General features: G+C 50.6%; 1 protein-coding gene across 3 annotated transcripts in view; it reads right to left on the reverse strand.

Annotated features, from left to right (window-relative positions):
* The window catches only part of CFAP91 (cilia and flagella associated protein 91), a 109,293-nt gene that overhangs the window by 73,920 nt on the left and 13,645 nt on the right, over window positions 1-21,728 (reverse strand). For all 3 annotated transcript variants that reach the window (XM_088463939.1, XM_088463938.1, XM_088463937.1), the window contains exons 3-4: window positions 11,798-11,955; window positions 3,179-3,265 (exon numbers count right to left, since the gene is read on the reverse strand). In XM_088463939.1, coding sequence (XP_088320065.1) covers window positions 3,179-3,265; window positions 11,798-11,955 — 245 coding nt within the window. The remainder of the gene's footprint in view (window positions 1-3,178; window positions 3,266-11,797; window positions 11,956-21,728) is intronic.

Raw genomic sequence — 21,728 nt, forward strand, 5'->3', positions numbered from 1 at the left:
CTGGTGATTTTGGGCATATATTCTGGAACCCATATCGCAACGCCATGTTTGTGGAATCATGTTGGCATGGTCCTTCGTCAACCAGTTCTTGATTGTTTTTTTTATTTAAATATTTTATTTGTATGTGTTGTATTTGAGATTATCACTGTTTTTTTTTTTTGGGGAGTGACCACTTTGATTTCTCATTTATGTTGTGAATAAATGTTTGGAGAGTGAAATGGTCTTCCTTTTTTTGGACGTTAACAGCAAGTGTAACCAGGTTAACACACCTTACATTTGACTAAGGGGTAATCCAGTACTGACACCAGTTGATGTAAACTGAAATATGTTTTCAGGTTCCCAACCCACACCAAAAGGAAGCCTGTCCAAACCTTTGGATTTGGAAGATTGGCCTAAGCAGCTTGCACACCAACTAGGAACCTGTAAAATGTAGAAATATCTAATTGACACTACACCCAAAAAGGGAAATTACATTGTTACTGTTATGTGTTTCTTGTGGCTGTTTAACATACAAATACAAAACACAATCTAACTTTTAAAAAAGGGAAATCCTTGCAGGAACAGTCTACTTATGTCAGGGAAAACTATTTTTGTTTTGGAAAAAAAGAATGAGCCAGAACGTATATTAGAACTAAAAAATGTATTTAGAAAACGAAAATAAACAAAAAAAACTACTGGCGAAGGATGCCAGACAGCCGGTCAAGGCCCACAAGAACGCCAATGACATGTTGGCGCATCTGGGCAACACATTCGTCCACCTCTTGCCGACGCCTCTGTTCCTCTGTGGGTGCGAAAAGTGTGTGGATTAATAAAACAATAGGGAATCCACATTAAAAAAACAAAAACACAACGAAATCACTCCTAAACCGAAAAAAAAGAAACCAAAACAAAAAGGGGGGGCTGCCAAAAATACAAGGCCTATGTACAAATTCCCACAGGTGTGATATGTGTATGTTGAAATCAGCAGGAAGAGGTAAAGGCAAACTGCTAAATCACCAAAAGTAAACCAAACAAGCACGAATAAAGGCACGACACATGATTACATACAAACAGTTTGTGCTTAACAAAAATGAGAAAGAAAAACATACCGGGAGCCAAAACGGGAGCTCCGGAAGTCCCTCCATGTTCTTCCTCGGAGGAGCCTTCATTCCCCAAAGAACGGGGAGGGGTAATGACGGACTCCGGGGAGGGGGTAATTGGAAGAGGGGTGGGTGGAGGAGAGGGGGAAGTGGGACGGAGGGGAAGGAGGCCCGACAGTTCCGGGAGAGGGTCTTGGAAGGCTGGGGAGGAGTGGGGTATAGGGGAAATATTTGGGGTGGAGTGTTGGCTGGGGGTTGGGGATAGTGGGCGGGAACGCCGTCTGGCCGGACGGTGATGGCGTAGTCTTGGCTGTCCTCCTTTAAAATATGTCAAACAAATTGAGGTTAGTTTCTGGCCAAATACGGGGCCCAAAAAAAAAAAAAAACCAGCAACAAAAAACATGAAAATAGGAGTAGAATGAAAAAAACAGAAATAGAGGGAAAACATGCACACGCAGATATGAGGACAAATAATAAATAGGACAAACAGGAAAACATGCACACGCAGATATGAGGACAAATAATAAATAGGACAGACAGGAAAACATGCACACGCAGTTTGCCCCACAAACACAAAAACCACAATACATAACACTTACTTTCCTGTATCTGCATGCGAAAGCATGCCAGCAAGCGGGGCGTTCGCCGTTGCAGGTCTGACCACCTGCGCTCCAGCTGCCCGATGTTGCGGCGTGAACCGAAGGACCGCAGGCGGGACCGTGCCTCCGCATATGCAGAACGCTTCTGCCGGTTGGTGATGGGTGGAGGCTGTCTGGTGATACGGCGATCCATCACCTCCGTAAGCACCAGCAGCTCGCGCCTGGCGAATGCGGAGGCTCTCATGATGGCAATGGTGTTTTTCATACAAATCATTTTTGATAAAGTGTGCAAAAAATTTCTGATTGGCTAATGTATTTTGGAAATTAACAGGAGCAATTTTATTGGTTAGTGTATGAATCATGTGTTCGACAGGCCAGAAATCTCTGGAGAGTTAGGATAGGCTTGATGCAGTGACATGCGTAAGCAAATTTAAATAAAGAAATGAACCCAGGGAAATATGCGGGGATCCACAGCAATAGAACAATTGTTTAATTGTGGTTCACATCTTTTTGGAACAATAAAAGCGAATGTTCCATCCGTACGTATTCTGCGGGTAAACACAAACACGGACAAGAGTAAAGTTTCTTGCATTGTGTTGAAAAAAAAAAACAATTAAGCTAATTGATACATTGATTGGCATGATACGATTGAGGGAGGTAGGCAGAATAAAGGAGCAGGTAATCGACATCTGACAAGGCCACTTCCGGTTTATACTTGTGCGTGCGTTCCCTTCAAGCCATTTCGGGGTTGTACGCTCGCTATTTCGCACGCTCGTTAGTTAGAGGAGGGGTCGCCTGAGTTTAGGGAGGAATTTTAGATGCGAACGAAAATACGAGCGAGCCATTGAATTTAAATAATTTTGTACGTACGCCTAACGTACGTGCGCCCGCTTGCGAGTGGGTCTGAATGAGGGCCAATATGAACAGCAGCCTGATCTATCTGCAGCGTACATTGTACTGTGTATACACTATCACCTGCAGCACATGGTACTATATGTACAGCAGCCTGATCTCTCTGCAGCGTACACTGTACTGTGTATACACTATCACCTGCAGCACATGGTACTATATGTACAGCAGCCTGATCTCTCTGCAGCGTACACTGCACTGTGTATACACCATCACCTGCAGCACATGGTACTATATGTACAGCAGCCTGATCTCTCTGCAGCGTACACTGTACAGTGAATACACCATCACCTGCAGCACATGGTACTATATGTACAGCAGCCTGATCTCTCTGAAGTGTACACTGTACCGTGTATGCACCATCACCTGCAGCACATGGTACTATATGTACAGCAGCCTGATCTCTCTGCAGTGTACACTGTACCGTGTATACACCATCACCTGCAGCACATGGTACTATATGTACAGCAGCCTGATCTCTCTGAAGTGTACACTGTACCGTGTATGCACCATCACCTGCAGCACATGGTACTATATGTACAGCAGCCTGATCTCTCTGCAGTGTACACTGTACCGTGTATGCAGAATTACCTCTCTGAATACTTGTACCGGTTGCGTCCGCTCACATATGCATGCTCAGTAGCGCTGTCCCGGGGTAGTGATAATGATGGCTCAGATCTGAAACACACAGACAAAAAGTCAGTAAGCATTTCTCTATGTGAGCAATTAATATTTAGTATTCATGGTCACGAGTCATGTTGGATCACACTTACATGTGTGTATGTCAAAGAAGTGATGCAGAAATGCAATGAAACAGTAGCTGGTTTATTATACACTTGTGGGTAAGACAGAGACTAGGGTAACACAGGATAAGGAGAACACAAAACAGCTCCATACGAGAAGTCCATGAATAATACAGAACTGCAGGCAGGGGTTAATAGCTGAGCTGGTATAACAAGGTAGCGGACTTGACTTGCAATGTAATATAACAGGATATCTTACAATGTAATATACAAGGTAGCAGACTTGACTTGAAGTGCAGTATAACCATGGCAATAAGGCAAAGTCCCGTAGCGTGAGAAGCACTTAAAGTGCTAATGAGAACAGCCCGTGATACTCTCATTGGAGAAGCATGGATTGCAGGGCTGTGAGGAAGCGTGAAGCTGTATGGACTGCAGACTCTGAACAATCTGGGAGCTGAACTGGTAGCCAGGAGCAGGATAGATTCAGGTAACGAGAACTGATGATCAGAGAAGCTGGATAATAAACAGGTGCAGCTCACTAGCCAATTGCCTCCAGCTGCTGAGAGACAAACCATGGAACGCACCAGGAGCACCAGCAGAAGTGCAACCCCACTGGTGAGAAATGATACTGCAGAAATGAACACTGAGAGAGCACCACCACTGGTGAGAAATGATACTGCAGGAATCAACACTGAGAGAGCACCACCACTGGTGAGAAATGATACTGCAGGAATCAACAGAGAGAGCACCACCACTGGTGAGAAATGATACTGCAGGAATCAACACTGAGAGAGCACCACCACTGGTGAGAAATGATACTGCAGGAATCAACACTGAGAGAGCACCACCACTGGTGAGAAATGATACTGCAGGAATCAACAGAGAGAGCACCACCACTGGTGAGAAATGATACTGCAGGAATCAACACTGAGAGAGCACCACCACTGGTGAGAAATTATACTGCAAGAATCAACACTGAGAGAGCACCACAACTGGTGAGAAATGATACTGCAGTAATCAACACTGAGAGAGCACCACCACTGGTGAGAAATGATACTGCAGGAATCAACAGAGAGAGCACCACCACTGGTGAGAAATGATACTGCAGGCAACAACACTGAGAAAGCACCACCACTGGTGAGAAATGATACTGCAGGAATCAACACTGAGAGAGCACCACCACTGGTGAGAAATGATACTGCAGGAATCAACACTGAGAGAGCACCACCACTGGTGAGAAATGATACTGCAGGAATCAACACTGAGAGAGCACCACCACTGGTGAGAAATGATACTGCAGGAATCAACAGAGAGAGCACCACCACTGGTGAGAAATGATACTGCAGGAATCAACACTGAGAGAGCACCACCACTGGTGAGAAATGATACTGCAGGAATCAACACTGAGAGAGCACCACCACTGGTGAGAAATTATACTGCAAGAATCAACACTGAGAGAGCACCACAACTGGTGAGAAATGATACTGCAGAAATCAACACTGAGAGAGCACCACCACTGGTGAGAAATGATACTGCAGGCAACAACACAGAGAAAGCACCACCACTGGTGAGAAATGATACTGCAGGAATCAACACTGAGAGAGCACCACCACTGGTGAGAAATGATACTGCAGGAATCAACACTGAGAGAGCACCACCACTGGTGAGAAATTATACTGCAGGAATCAACACTGAGAGAGCACCACCCACGGGTGTGGAGTGGTACTGCAGTGGATCTAGCAACAACTAATTGCTTTTAATGTAGTATTTTCGATGAATTGTACCACGCGCCGGTGGAGAATTTATCATGGGACTGGTGGAGCAGAGGGTTAGGAAAGCAGGAGTGGGCAATATAGTGTGAATATTCGCTGACCCCCAAGGAACCCTAATAGTGCTCACACACCCAGACTTGTCGCCAGGTGCTGGAAGCCGCTCAGAGGTCTTTCTCCGCCCAACATTCTAAGAGCGGAGAATAATGAAGAGCATTTCCCAGCTACATGCTTGTGTTCCAAGCCATCGCTCAGGACATGTTTATTGGGATGCCGGGGAGGTAGCATAATGTTTGATACATGTATGTTACGATCTGGTGCAAGTGTTCCTCTGTGGAGGATGGTGAGCCGGGGGTTTCGGGTGACTAGGGAAGTGACTGTAGCTAGGTCTCCTAGTTGCGGCCGAACCCAGGTTTGGCGAGACCTGCCCAGAGGCGCGGAGTCTAACTCACTTGTGATTTTCTCCAGTGACCCCTTCAATTGGGATTTGGCTTTTGCCGCACCAATTGAGCAGGTCGCGGCCCTCTGGACAGGTACCTGGGAAGGGCAGAAGACCGGAACTATATTTAATGAAGTAAATGCTAGGACACTGTAGAGATCCTAATCACAGGCTTGCATGAGAATACTGGAAAATGTACTGAGTATCACTGAGATACCCAGGTGCTGATTTGCACAGACAAACACAGAGCAGAGTGGACAGAGGCATATACTGGGAATGCTTAGAGATGCAGGTGCGGATTTGCACAGAAAAACACAGGCATATACTGGGGATTGCTAGATTGGCAGGTGCTGACTTGCACAGCAAACACAGGGAGATGTGGACACAGACATATATTGGGGATTGCTAGATGTCCAGCTGGGAGCTAATTAGTGATTAGCAATAAACTTGATACTGCAGTAACAGAGAAACTGCAATAGAACTAGCAGCACATTACAAGACACACATTAATAGAAACATGAAAGACAGGAGTACTGGGAGAGAACGAAGACTCAGACTGAAAATAGCATGGAAGCTAATGCAGGAATTCTAGAGAACTGTAAATGGGCTGAAGCATTACTCTGAAGGAAAGAACACAGAGCAACACTGGTGAGAATTACAAGTCACTGGAACAGTGAAGTTGAACAGCAGTTACCTGTTCCTGGAGTCAGATTTAAATACCCCTGGGTAGCTGATCATTGGATCAGAGGAACAGCTGAATGACCACAGGACTACAATTGGGAGACACTAGTCAGGTGATATGAACCAACATGGCTGCGCCCATCCCGGCACCCCGGAAACCAGGACGCACACACGGAAGCCCTAGCAGACCCCAGGGAGAATACTCAGTCACCACTCACCTCCACTCCCAGCGTCTGGACACCTAAAGTGAGTAGCAGCAGAAGCCAGGCCGCATCCAGACAATGTGAATATTACCCCGGAGTGAGGCATATTATATATAGTGTGGTAAGGAAACTGGGAAGTACCGCCCTGTCCGAATGAAAAATCATAAAGGGGGGACGACAGGAGAGAGCCCCCAAATCCGACACCCTTCTGGCCGAAGAAATAGCCACAAGGAACACTGTCTTTGTCGGAAGTAATTTCAAATCCACGGAACCCAAAGGTTCGAATGGAGGACCTTGGAGCGCCCTCAGGACCACAGCCAAATCCCAAGGAGCCACCGGAGGGACAAAGGGAGGCTGGATGCGAAGGACACCCTGCATAAAGGTGCAGATATCAGACAGCATAGCAATCCTATGCTGAAACCAAACCGACAGGGCAGAAACATGCACCTTCAGTGAAGCGAGGCGTAGACCTAGATCCAAGCCCGTCTGTAGGAAAGCCAGCACTCTGGATATCCGAAACTCCTGAGGATCATACCCTCTAGGGCGACACCATTCAAAATAAGTATGCTACACCCTGTGGTAAATTCTAGCTGAAGCAGGTTTCCGAGCTCGTAGCATAGTATTCACCACCGCTCTGGAGAAACCCTTAGACCTCAAGAGGGAAGTCTCAAGAGCCACGACGTCAAAGACAGATGACTCAGTTCTGGGTAGAGGCAAGGACCCTGAGACAACAGGCCCGGGACGTTGAGGTAACAGCAGTGTCGATGGACAGAAACTGAAGATCCGAGTACCAATTCCATCTGGGCCATGCAGGCGCCACCAGCAGGATCTTGCCTCCTTCCTGCCTGAACTTTCGAAGTATTCAAGGTAGAAGGGAGAACGGAGGAAACAGGTACGCGAACTGGAAGTTCCACTGTACTGACAGAGCGTCCACCAGGAGAGCCCCTGCGTCTCTTGTTCGGAATCCGTACGCCCACAGCTTGCAGTTGTGTCTGGAGGCCAAGAGGCCTATTTCAGAAAGGCCCCACTTGTCCACCAGGAGTTGAAACACCTCCTGGTGAAGAGACCATTCACCTGGGTGTACATCGTGGTGGCTGAGGAAGTCCGCTTCCCAGTTGAGCACTCCCGGAATGAACACGGCCGAAATGGTTGGGAGATTGCCTTCTGCCCAAGTCGGAATGCGGGATACCTCCATTAGAGCCGCTTGACTTCGAGTTCCTCCTTGACGGTTTAAGTAAGCCACCGTGGTGGCGTTGTCTGACTGAACTTGCACGGGTTTCCCTGCAGGAAAAGTCTTGCTTGTTGCAGCTCTCTGAACACTGCCCGAAGCTCCAAAATATTGATCGGCAGGATCGATTCCTCTGACGTCCACCGGCCCTGGAAGACGTGTGGGCCCGTCACAGTGCCCCAGCCACGAAGGCAGGCATCCGTTGTTAGAAGGACCCAATCCGAAATCCAAAACGGACGTCCCCTGCTGAGATGGGACTTCTGTAACCACCAGGTCAGGGACAGGCGCATCTCCGGAGTGAGCCTGATCATCTGTGTCTTTATTTGACAGGGAATCCCGTCCCATCTGGAGAGGGTCAACATCTGCAGAGGCCTGGAATGGAACTGGGCATACTCCACCATGTCGAACGTTGACACTTTGGAACCCAGTAACTTCATCGCCGAGAGAAGAGACGCTCGGCGACTCTTTAGACTATTGCGTAACCTGGACTGCAACAGGGCTATCTTTTCTTCCGTCAAGAATATCCTCTGCTGCTGAGAGTCCAACAATGCTCTGAGATGGACCATCCTCTGAGAAGGAATTAGAGAGGACTTCTTCCAGTTCACTAGCCAGCCGTGAGCCTGCAACACTGATATTATCAGTTGCAGATGGTTGCAAAGGACCTGTGGCGACCCTGCCAACAACAGAAGGTCGTCCAAGTAAGGTAAAAGGCGAACCCCCTGTGCCGCCATGACTGCCATTACCTTTGTGAACACCCGAGGGGCCGTGGAAAGGCCAAACGGTAGAGCCTGAAACTGGTAATGGTGGTCCGATGCCGCAAATCTGAGGTAACGCTGATGAAGCCTGGCAATGGGGATATGCAGGTAAGCATCCTGAATATCCAGGGACACCATAAAATCCCCAGGCTGCATAGCTAAAACAATAGAACGCAGAGTCTCCATTCTGAACCGAGGGACCCTTAAAAACTTGTTCAGGGACTTGAGGTTGAGGATAGGTAGGAATGATCCATTTGGTTTTTGGACCAGAAAGAGGTTGGAGTAATATCCTGTCCCCCTTAAGGGTAACGGAACAGGCTCTATGACTCCCGTCTGGAGCATAGAGCGCACCACCTCCTGGATCGCTAGAGCCTTCGCTGGATCTGAAGGAAGGCCTGCTGCAAAGAACTGATGAGGTGGCCTTCTGCGGAAGGAGAGGGCATATCCTTGAGATACCACTTCCCTTACCCAAGTGTCTGTGGTGGTCTGGTACCAACACTGGGCGTATCGCAGAAGTCGGCCTCCCACCTTGGGGTCCCCCAAGGGGAGGGCCAGCCCGTCAGGCTGAAGATTTGTCGTCCGGCTTGGCTGCCGGACGTCTGGTACTCCAAGCTTGTTTCTTGGGCTTAGCGGTCTTTTTGAGACCTGAAGGTCTCGGAAAGGACTGCACCTTAGGTTTGTTCTGTTGGCGATAGGGCCGAAAGGACGGGTTTTTAGACCCAGACGGAGTCGGAGCTGGAGGTAGACATGCAGATTTGGCAGCCGCCGGTGTGTCCACTGTCTTGTCCAAAGCTGGCCCGAACAGGACCTGCCCATTATAAGGTAAGCATTCCAAGCCCTTTTTGGATTCAGCGTCCGCCCTCCAAGAACGTAACCACAAGGAGCGTTGAGCGGCCACGGCGGAAATCCTAGAAGTAAGAAGGCTCAAATCCAAGGCCGCTTCGTTAATGTACGTAACGGAATCCCGAAGGTTACCCACTAACACAACCTGTTCACTGGTACCCTCCGAAGCAAACGATGCTTCCAATGCGTCCGCCCATCTTTCCATAGCCTGGGGCCCCCGGCAGACTGCCATAAGCTGGTCTGGATGCTCCTCCAGCGAGGGAATAGATGAACTTAAGACACACCTCCACCGTACAGTCTGTAGCATCCGTCAGAGAAGACATAGACGGTATAGGCAAAGTTGCGCTCTTTACTAAGCGCGTCACATGAGAATCCACCTGAGGAGGAGACTCCCATTTAGTGAAATAATCTTCCGCAAAGGGGCATGTACGAGCCAGACGCTTGTGAGGTTGAAATCTTTTTCCTGGAGATTTGTACGTCTCCTCCAGGTGATCAACTAGCTGACCAGATAGAGGAAAAACTGCTGCAGTACCTCTAACCTCCTTAAAATAAGCATGAGTAGGCGCTGCAGGTAGGTTGTCGTCTGTAATCACCATGGCCGCATGGACCGCCCGTATGAGACCAGGAATATATATTCTAGATTTAACCTCCACCCCTAATTGAGGGGTGTCAGTGTCAGACAAATCTAGAATCTCGCCCTCATCAGACGACCAGTCATTCTCATCATATTGTGTTGATGGATAGGACAATTATGGTCTCTTAGCAGGTCTAGATGTATCCTGCTCTGTAGTATTCTGCACTGTAGCTGACACAGAATTAGCCCAAACAGGGTCTGCCGGAGTAAGAACCTGTTGAGGAGGGCGCTGCACCATTACCATCTGCCCCGGAACCCCTAGTACGGGAGATGGGACTACCGCCTGCTGTGCGAACCCCAATTGGGGAAACGCAGGAGGGACTGTCAACCTACTCACAAGGACATTCAAGGCCTGTGCAAAACAAGCCCAAGGTGGTTCCTGGCAGGTGCTGGGTACAGCAGAGGTACCAGGAATGGCCAAACATGCAGCACATAACCCATCCTGAAGTACCGCCCCCTCCCCCACACCTGCTTTACATCTGGAGCAGGAAAATAGGAGAGGTGCTGATTCAGAGCCGGGCGCTCGCTCTGAATGAGGGCCGGGCTATTTTTTTTTTGAACGGCCTCCTGCCCGCTCGCATAGCTGTGGGTGACCACCCACAGCTATAGCGAACGGGCAGGAAGATGGTCGCGATGGTCATCGGCTCTGTTTCAGCCGAAAGCACTCCAGGGCTTGCGGCAACGAGACCCTACCACAAGGGTCTCATTGCCGCAAGCCCTGGAGTGCTTTTGGCTGAAACAGAGCCGAAAGCACTCCCACTGACATCACTTGTGATGTCAGTGGGGCCGGCCCCAAACGGTAGGCGTTCCCATGGGAACGCCTCCGTCTGGGCAGCCACGCCCCCGGCACGCCCACCAAAGGGGACGTGCTGTCACTCACCATCGACAGCATGCCCCCTTTGGTATGAGACCCGGAGCGACGGCTTGCCTGTCGCTATCCGGGTCTCGTGCATGCGCACTGGGCCACCATTCACCTGCTTGCGAGCGCTCAGCTAATAGTGCACGGTGTAGCCCATAGGCTACAGTGGCTAACGTGATATTCAGGTAGCGTTAGCTACGGTGGCCAATATCTGGAATGCATCACATTCCGGATAGTAGTAAATTTGCGGCATCGCTTCCCCTATAGAAACCTATGGGGGAGGCCAGCGGCAATGGAGGGATCACAGCTGCTGCGATCCCTCCTTCATACATACTTAATACTTAATATTTGAGGTAATACACTTTGATAATTACACTTTGATAAATGGGTCCCTAATAATCCTGCGTTTGCCTCTAAACTCAACTTATCCCCGTTCTGACAATGCACTACACACGCTGGCTGCCTGCACTACACGCTGGCTGCCTGCACTACACGCTGGCTGGCTGACTGCACTACACGCTGGCTGCCTGCACTACACGCTGGCTGGCTGCCTGCACTACACGCTGGCTGGCTGCCTGCACTACACGCTGGCTGGCTGCCTGCACTACACGCTGGCTGGCTGCCTGCACTACACGCTGGCTGGCTGCCTGCACTACACGCTGGCTGGCTGCCTGCACTACACGCTGGCTGGCTGCCTGCACTACACGCTGGCTGGCTGCCTGCACTACACGCTGGCTGGCTGCCTGCACTACACGCTGGCTGGCTGCCTGCACTACACGCTGGCTGGCTGCCTGCACTACACGCTGGCTGGCTGCCTGCACTACACGCTGGCTGGCTGCCTGCACTACATGCTGGCTGGCTGCCTGCACTACACGCTGGCTGGCTGCCTGCACTACACGCTGGCTGGCTGCCTGCACTACACGCTGGCTGGCTGCCTGCACTACACGCTGGCTGGCTGCCTGCACTACACGCTGGCTGGCTGCCTGCACTACACGCTGGCTGCCTGTCAGTTTGCCTGCACTGCCATCTTGTGGTCACTGTGCAAATGTCACTTACACGGCCATCTGCTTTAAACTGTTCAGCCTCTGTTCTCCTCTTCCTCGCCATTGCCGGTCAATGAACTGGGGGACGGGATCTTTAAGTTGCAGGCGCAGAGTAAAGCGTGGCTGGTGGACCAACTCGCTGAACATTGTGGGATATTCGGGAACTTTTTGCTGAGAGGAGACAGGAAGGAGGAGAGTAAATAAATGGCTAAATTATTCGGCGGTAAAGATATATCACAATACACACACACACACATATATATCTTGACAAAGGTCCATGTTTGGGACCGAAACATTGATCCTGTTTATATAATACTTTCTAATGTTGGAATAAAGGAATTTCTGAAGACTGGTGAGTGCACCCCTTTTTTACGTGTCTACATAAAGGATCTGGTGGTTTTTTATGGGTGGTCACCCCAGCAAGCTTTAAATCATATAACGAGAGTGTGGACACATCCTGACTGAACACACACATATATATATATATATATATATATAAAACGTATTTATATATATCTGCATCTCTTCCACCCACGGTGCAAGTCTCACTGACATGGCAAACGCAGATCCCCCGCACTGACTCCTAACACATTGCTCTACACAGTAGTGTAACTAGGGGAGGGAGGGTCGAGCGTGGCATGTGCCCTGCATTTGTGAGAAAGAGGTGTGTATATCTGTGTCAGTGTGTGTATATGTGTCAGTGTGTGTGTGTGTTTGTATCTATCGTTGTCAGTGTGTGTGTGTCTGTGTCAGTGTGTGACACATACACACACACACACACTGACACAGATACACACACACGCACTGACACACACTGACACAGATACACACACTGACAGATAAACACACTGACACAGATACACACACTGACACAGGTGCACAGTGTGTGTGTGAATCTGTGTCAGTGTGTGTGTGTGTGTGTGTGTGTGTATTTGGGGGGAGCTGATGGTGTGGCTGAGAGATGACCCAGGGGGGGAGGTGATGGTGTGCTGAGAGATGACGCAGGGGGGGAGGTGATGGTGTGGCTGAGAGATGACGCAGGGGGGAAGGCGTGGCTGAGAGATGATGCAGGGGGAGGTGATAGTGTGCTGAGAGATGATGCAATGGGGAGGTGATGGTGTGCTGAGAGACGATGCACGGGGGAGGTGAGAGTGTGCTGAGAGACGATGCGGGGTAGATGGTGTGGCTGAGAGACGATGCAGGGGGGAGGTGATGGTGTGCTAAGAGACAATGCAGGGGGGAGGTGATGGTGTGCTGAGAGACGATGCAGGGGTAGATGGTGTGCTGAGAGACGATGCAGGGTTGTAGGTGGTGTGCTGAGAGACGATGCACGGGGGAGGTGAGAGTGTGCTGAGAGACGATGCAGGGGTAGATGGTGTGGCTGAGAGACGATGCACGGGGGAGGTGAGAGTGTGCTGAGAGACGATGCAGGGGTAGATGGTGTGGCTGAGAGACGATGTAGGGGGAGGTGATAGTGTGCTGAGAGACGATGCAGGGGTAGATGGTGTGGCTGAGAGACGATGCAGGGGGGAGGTGATAGTGTGCTGAGAGACAATGAAGGGGGGGAGGTGATAGTGTGCTGAAAGATGATTCAATGGGGAGGTGATGGTGTGCTGAGAGACGATGCACGGGGGAGGTGAGAGTGTGCTGAGAGACGATGCAGGGGTAGATGGTGTGGCCGAGAGACGATGTAGGGGGAGGTGATGGTGTGCTGAGAGACGATGCAGGGGGGAGGTGATGGTGAGAGACAATGCAGGGGGAGGTGATGGTATGACAGAAATGATGCAGGGGGAGGTGATGGTATGACCGAAATGATGCAGGGGGGAGGTGATGGTATGACAGAGATGATGCAGAGGGGAGGTGATAGTGTGCTGAGAGATGATGCAGGGGGAGGTGGTGGTGTGCTGAAATGATGCAGGGGGCGAGGCAGTGATGTGGCTGAGAGACGATGCAGGGGGGAGGTTATAGTGTGCTGAGAGACGATGCAAGGGGGAAGTGATAGTGTGCTGAGAGACGATGCAGGGGGGAAGTGATAGTGTGCCAAGAGACGATGCAGGGGGGAGGTGACGGTGTGGCTGAGAGACAATGCAGGGGGGGAGGTGATGGTATGACAGAAATGATGCAGGGGGGAGGTGATGGTATGACAGAGACGATGCAGAGGGGAGGTGATAGTGTGCTGAGAGACGATGCAGGGGTTGAGGTGATGGTGTGCTGAGAGATGATGCAATGTGGAGGTGATAGTGTGCTGAGAGATGACGCAAGTGGGGAAGTGATGGTGTGGCTGAGAGACGATGCAGGGGGGAGGTGGTGGTGTGCTGAAATGATGCAGGGGGCGAGGCAATGATGTGGCTGAGAGATGACGCAGGGGGGAGGTCATGATGTGCTAAGAGACGATGCAGGGGGGAGGTGATGGTATAACTGAGAGACGATGCAGGGGGAGGTGATAGTGTGCTGAGAGACGATGCAGGGGGGAGGTGATAGTGTGCTGAGAGACGATGCAGGGGGTGGGGTGATGGTGTGGCTGAGACGATGCAGGGGGGAGGTGATGGTGTGCTGAGAGACGATGCAGGGGTAGATGGTGTGCTGAGAGATGATGCAGGGTTGTAGGTGGTGGTGTGCTGAGAGACGATGCAGGGGGGAAGTGATAGTGTGCTGAGAGACGATGCAGGGGGGGAGGTGATGGTGTGCTGAGAGATGACGCAGGGGGGAGGTGATGGTGTGCTGAGAGACGTTGCAGGGGGAGGTGACGGTGTGGCTGAGAGACAATGCAGGGGGGGAGGTGATGGTATGACAGAAATGATGCAGGGGGGAGGTGATGGTATGACTGAGAGACGATGCAGGGGGGAGGTGATGGCGGAGTGAAGCGCCAGTATAACATAGGCGGAGCACAGTAAGGGAGTGTACGTGTATTTGGGACGAGACGCAGAGACACGCGCGGAGTCACTGATACGCCTGCAGACACCTGAGGGCTGAGGAGGGCGGTCATCAGCACCAGCTGCTTCTTCTCATTGGCTGATTGCTGATGCATATAGTATATGATTCTCTGGGCAAACTTTAACATATACATTATATGAAAATTGGTGTATTGTTTAGAGCGACTGTCAAGTTTCTAGCAGGTAAATTCACACAGCTTAGTAATATGTAAATACCAGTATTATAGTAAGTATCCACACTAGTAATGGTTATAAAGTACAAGTTAATAAATAATAGTATAAATATTAATAAGACATGAAAGTGCAAATCAATAAATATATATAAATAAATGAATTTTAATCTAAGTCAATAATAAACATAAATCTAAAACAGCAAAGATACAGATAATGTGTCTGGGTGTAAGCGTGTGTGTGTGTGTGGGAGTCTGGGTGTATGTGTGTGGGAGTCTGGGTGTGTGTGTGTGGGAGTCTGGGTGTATGTGTGTGGGAGTCTGGGTGTATGTGTGTGGGAGTCTGGGTGTATGTGTGTGGGAGTCTGGGTGTATGTGTGTGGGAGTCTGGGTGTATGTGTGTGGGAGTCTGGGTGTATGTGTGTGGGAGTCTGGGTGTATGTGTGTGGGAGTCTGGGTGTATGTGTGTGGGAGTCTGGGTGTATGTGTGTGGGAGTCTGGGTGTATGTGTGTGGGAGTCTGGGTGTATGTGTGTGGGAGTCTGGGTGTATGTGTGTGGGAGTCTGGGTGTATGTGTGTGGGAGTCTGGGTGTATGTGTGTGGGAGTCTGGGTGTATGTGTGTGGGAGTCTGGGTGTATGTGTGTGGGAGTCTGGGTGTATGTGTGTGGGAGTCTGGGTGTATGTGTGTGGGAGTCTGGGTGTATGTGTGTGGGAGTCTGGGTGTATGTGTGTGGGAGTCTGGGTGTATGTGTGTGGGAGTCTGGGTGTATGTGTGTGGGAGTCTGGGTGTATGTGTGTGGGAGTCTGGGTGTATGTGTGTGGGAGTCTGGGTGTATGTGTGTGGGAGTCTGGGTGTATGTGTGTGGGAGTCTGGGTGTATGTGTGTGGGAGTCTGGGTGTATGTGTGTGGGAGTCTGGGTGTATGTGTGTGGGAGTCTGGGTGTATGTGTGTGGGAGTCTGGGTGTATGTGTGTGGGAGTCTGGGTGTATGCGTGAGTCTGGGTGTATGCGTGTGTCTGGTTTATGCGTGTGTCTGGGTGTATGTGGGTGTATGAGTGAGTCTGGGTGTATGCGTGTATGTGTGTATGTGTGAGTCTGGGTGTATGCGTGTATGTGTGTGTCTGGGTGTATGTGTGTGTCTGGGTGTATGCGTGAGTCTGAGTGTATGAGTGAGTCTGAGTGTCTGGGTGTATGCGTGTGTCTGGGTGTATGCGTGTGTCTGGGTGTATGCGTGTGTCTGGGTGTATGCGTGTGTCTGGGTGTATGCGTGTGTCTGGGTGTATGCGTGTGTCTGGGTGTATGCGTGTGTCTGGGTGTATGCGTGTGTCTGGGTGTATGCGTGTGTCTGGGTGTATGCGTGTGTCTGGGTGTATGCGTGTGTCTGGGTGTATGCGTGTATGTGTGTGTCTGGGTGTATGCGTGTATGAGTGTGTCTGGGTGTATGCGTGTATGCGTGTGTCTGGGTGTATGCGTGTGTCTGGGTGTATGAGTGTATGCGTGTGTCTGGGTGTATGTGTGTGTCTGGGTGTATGCGTGTATGTGTGTGTCTGGGTGTATGCGTGTGTCTGGGTGTATGCGTGTGTCTGGGTGTATGCGTGTATGTGTGTGTCTGGGTGTATGCGTGTATGAGTGTGTCTGGGTGTATGCGTGTATGCGTGTGTCTGGGTGTATGCGTGTGTCTGGGTGTATGAGTGTATGCGTGTGTCTGGGTGTATGTGTGTGTCTGGGTGTATGCGTGTATGTGTGTGTCTGGGTGTATGCGTGTATGTGTGTGTCTGGGTGTATGCGTGTATGTGTGTGTCTGGGTGTATGCGTGTGTCTGGGTGTATGCGTGTGTCTGGGTGTATGCGTGTATGTGTGTGTCTGGGTGTATGCGTGTATGAGTGTGTCTGGGTGTATGCGTGTATGCGTGTGTCTGGGTGTATGCGTGTGTCTGGGTGTATGAGTGTATGCGTGTGTCTGGGTGTATGTGTGTGTCTGGGTGTATGCGTGTATGTGTGTGTCTGGGTGTATGCGTGTATGTGTGTGTCTGGGTGTATGCGTGTATGTGTGTGTCTGGGTGTATGCGTGTATGTGTGTGTCTGGGTGTATGCGTGTATGTGTGTGTCTGGGTGTATGTGTGTCTGGGTGTATGCGTGTATGCGTGAGTCTGAGTGTATGCGTGAGTCTGGGTGTCTGGGTGTATGTGTGTGTCTGGGTGTATGCGTGAGTCTGAGTGTCTGGGTGTATGCGTGTGTCTGGGTGTATGCGTGTGTCTGGGTGTATGCGTGTGTCTGGGTGTATGCGTGTGTCTGGGTGTATGCGTGTGTCTGGGTGTATGCGTGTGTCTGGGTGTATGCGTGTGTCTGGGTGTATGCGTGTGTCTGGGTGTATGCGTGTGTCTGGGTGTATGCGTGTATGTGTGTGTCTGGGTGTATGCGTGTATGAGTGTGTCTGGGTGTATGCGTGTATGAGTGTATGCGTGTATGCGTGTGTCTGGGTGTATGCGTGTGTCTGGGTGTATGAGTGTATGCGTGTGTCTGGGTGTATGTGTGTGTCTGGGTGTATGCGTGTATGTGTGTGTCTGGGTGTATGCGTGTATGTGTGTGTCTGGGTGTATGCGTGTATGTGTGTGTCTGGGTGTATGCGTGTATGTGTGTGTCTGGGTGTATGTGTGTCTGGGTGTATGCGTGTATGCGTGAGTCTGAGTGTATGCGTGAGTCTGGGTGTCTGGGTGTATGCGTGTGTCTGGGTGTATGCGTGTGTCTGGGTGTATGAGTGAGTCTGGGTGTATGTGTGTGTCTGGGTGTATGTGTGTGTCTGGGTGTATGTGTGTGTCTGGGTGTATGAGTGAGTCTGGGTGTATGAGTGAGTCTGGGTGTATGAGTGAGTCTGGGTGTATGAGTGAGTCTGGGTGTATGAGTGAGTCTGGGTGTATGAGTGAGTCTGGGTGTATGAGTGAGTCTGGGTGTATGCATGTATGCGTGTGTCTGGGTGTATGCGTGTGTCTGGGTGTATGCGTGTGTCTGGGTGTATGCGTGTGTCTGGGTGTATGCGTGTGTCTGGGTGTATGCGTGTGTCTGGGTGTATGAGTGTGTCTGGGTGTATGTGTGTGTCTGGGTGTATGAGTGTGTCTGGGTGTATGCGTGTATGTGTGTATGTGTGTGTCTGGGTGTATGCGTGTATGTGTGTGTCTGGGTGTATGCGTGTATGAGTGTGTCTGGGTGTATGCGTGTATGTGTGTGTCTGGGTGTATGCGTGTATGAGTGTGTCTGGGTGTATGCGTGTATGTGTGTGTCTGGGTGTATGCGTGTGTCTGGGTGTATGTGTGTGTCTGGGTGTATGCGTGTGTCTGGGTGTATGTGTGTGTCTGGGTGTATGTGTGTGTCTGGGTGTATGAGTGAGTCTGGGTGTATGAGTGAGTCTGGGTGTATGAGTGAGTCTGGGTGTATGTGTGAGTCTGGGTGTATGTGTGTGTCTGGGTGTATGCGTGTGTCTGGGTGTATGAGTGTATGTGTGTGTCTGGGTGTATGAGTGTATGTGTGTGTCTGGGTGTATGCGTGAGTCTGGGTGTATGCGTGAGTCTGAGTGTATGCGTGAGTCTGGGTGTCTGGGTGTATGCGTGTGTCTGGGTGTATGCGTGTGTCTGGGTGTATGCGTGTGTCTGGGTGTATGCGTGTGTCTGGGTGTATGCGTGTGTCTGGGTGTATGCGTGTGTCTGGGTGTATGCGTGTGTCTGGGTGTATGCGTGTGTCTGGGTGTATGCGTGTGTCTGGGTGTATGCGTGTATGTGTGTCTGGTTTATGCGTGTGTCTGGGTGTATGTGGGTGTATGAGTGAGTCTGGGTGTATGCGTGTATGCGTATATGTGTGTGTCTGGGTGTATGCGTGAGTCTGAGTGTATGCGTGAGTCTGGGTGTATGCGTGTATGTGTGTGTCTGGGTCTATGCGTGTGTCTGGGTCTATGCGTGTGTCTGGGTCTATGCGTGTGTCTGGGTCTATGCGTGTGTCTGGGTCTATGCGTGTGTCTGGGTCTATGCGTGTGTCTGGGTCTATGCGTGTGTCTGGGTCTATGCGTGTGTCTGGGTCTATGCGTGTGTCTGGGTCTATGCGTGTGTCTGGGTCTATGCGTGTGTCTGGGTCTATGCGTGTGTCTGGGTCTATGCGTGTGTCTGGGTCTATGCGTGTGTCTGGGTCTATGCGTGTGTCTGGGTCTATGCGTGTGTCTGGGTCTATGCGTGTGTCTGGGTCTATGTGTGTGTCTGGGTGTATGAGTGAGTCTGGGTGTATGCGTGTATGTGTGTCTGGTTTATGCGTGTGTCTGGGTGTATGTGTGTGTCTGGGTGTATGCGTGTATGTGTGTCTGGTTTATGTGTGTGTCTGGGTGTATGAGTGAGTCTGGGTGTATGAGTGAGTCTGGGTGTATGAGTGAGTCTGGGTGTATGTGTGTGTCTCGGTGTATGCGTGTATGTGTGTGTCTGGGTGTATGTGTGTGTCTGGGTGTATGTGTGTGTCTGGGTGTATGCGTGTGTCTGGGTGTATGCGTGTGTCTGGGTGTATGCGTGTGTCTGGGTGTATGTGTGTGTCTGAGTGTATGAGTGAGTCTGGGTGTATGCGTGTATGTGTGTCTGGTTTATGTGTGTGTCTGGGTGTATGAGTGAGTCTGGGTGTATGTGTGTGTCTCGGTGTATGCGTGTATGTGTGTGTCTGGGTGTATGTGTGTGTCTGGGTGTATGTGTGTGTCTGGGTGTATGTGTGTGTCTGGGTGTATGTGTGAGTCTGGGTGTATGTGTGAGTCTGGGTGTATGCGTGTATGTGTGAGTCTGGGTGTATGAGTGTGTCTGGGTGTATGCGTGTATGTGTGTGTCTGGGTGTATGCGTGCATGTGTGTGTCTGGGTGTATGCGTGAGTCTGGGTGTATGCGTGTATGTGTGTGTCTGGGTGTATGAGTGAGTCTGGGTGTATGCGTGTATGTGTGTCTGGGTGTATGTGTGTGTCTGGGTGTATGTGTGTGTCTGGGTGTATGTGTGTGTCTGGGTGTATGTGTGTGTCTGGGTGTATGTGTGTGTCTGGGTGTATGTGTGTGTCTGGGTGTATGTGTGTGTCTGGGTGTATGTGTGTGTCTGGGTGTATGTGTGTGTCTGGGTGTATGTGTGTGTCTGGGTGTATGTGTGTATGTGTGTCTGGTTTATGCGCGTGTCTGGGTGTATGTGTGTGTCTGGGTGTATGTGTGAGTCTGGGTGTATGAGTGAGTCTGGGTGTATGAGTGAGTCTGGGTGTATGAGTGAGTCTGGGTGTATGAGTGTGTCTGGGTGTATGAGTGTGTCTGGGTGTATGAGTGTGTCTGGGTGTATGAGTGTGTCTGGGTGTATGAGTGTGTCTGGGTGTATGAGTGTGTCTGGGTGTATGAGTGTGTCTGGGTGTATGTGTGAGTCTGGGTGTATGTGTGAGTCTGGGTGTATGAGTGAGTCTGGGTGCATGCGTGTATGTGTGTGTCTGGGTGTATGCGTGTATGTGTGTGTCTGGATGTATGCGTGTATGTGTGTGTCTGGATGTATGCGTGTATGCGTGTGTCTGGGTGCATGCGTGTATGCGTGTGTCTGGGTGTATGCGTGTGTCTGGGTGTATGCGTGTGTCTGGGTGTATGCGTGTGTCTGGGTGTATGCGTGTGTCTGGGTGTATGCGTGTGTCCATATAGTGGGATATCACACAGCGCTATGCAGCCGCTCCTGGCTTACACCCCATATAGCGGGATATCACACAGTGCTATGCAGCCGCTCCTGACTTGCACCCCATATAGCGGGATATCACACAGCACTATGCAGCTGCTCCTGACTTACACCCCATATAGCGGGATATCACACAGCGCTATGCAGCCGCTCCTGGCTTACACCCCATATAGCGGGATATCACACAGTGCTATGCAGCCGCTCCTGACTTACACCCCATATAGCGGGATATCACACAGCGCTATGCAGCCGCTCCTGGCTTACACCCCATATAGCGGGATGTCACACAGCGCTATACAGCCGCTCCTTGCTTACACCCCATATAGCGGGATGTCACACAGCGCTATGCAGCCGCTCCTTGCTTACACCCCATATAACAAGAGATATGGTAAGAACTTACCTTTGTTATCTCTGTTTCTACGAAGTCCATAGGGTCCACAGGGTTGACCTTGGGGTATAGGTTGGGAACCAAATCCGGGTACCACGCAGTTAAAGCTTTTAGCTCCCAGGATGCACTTGGGTCCACTCTCCCTATAACCCCGCCCCCCAGCCAGAGGCACCTCAGATTGTAAGTAGCCAAAGGCCGGAGGAGGAGAGAAAAAGAGAGAGAAAACTGGAACACTCTAGAACCATACTCACAGAAAAGGAGACGGGAAGCCGGTGACCAGTAACACAGCCCATATGAAGCCAGGTGCGTCAGGGCGGGCGCCCTGTGGACCCTATGGACTTCGTAGAAACAGAGATAACAAAGGTAAGTTCTTACCATATCTCTTGTTTTCTACTTCAGGGTCCATAGGGAGTCCACAGGGTTGACCTTGGGGATGTCCCAAAGCAGTTCAACCAAGGGTGGGGACGCTCCTGTGCTGAGAGGAGAATCCGTCGCCAAAAAGGAAGCATCCTGAGAGGCAAAGGAAACCAATGCCTAGAACCTTAAAAAGGTATGGACAGAAGACCACGTGGACACCTAGTAAGGCAAAACAGCCGAGGCGCCACGACGAGCCGCCCACGAGGGTTACACGGCCCGAGAAAAAAACAAGCCTCAACGACAGAAATGCCCACCCATGGGTAGGCCCCTGAGGAAGACATACGAGGCCATCCAGTCAACATTTCATTATAGGCCGGCCATCGTTTCC

The sequence above is a fragment of the Taudactylus pleione genome, unplaced genomic scaffold (assembly GCF_031769625.1).
Source record: "Taudactylus pleione unplaced genomic scaffold, aTauple2 ptg001518l, whole genome shotgun sequence".
Lineage (NCBI taxonomy): Eukaryota > Metazoa > Chordata > Amphibia > Anura > Myobatrachidae > Taudactylus > Taudactylus pleione.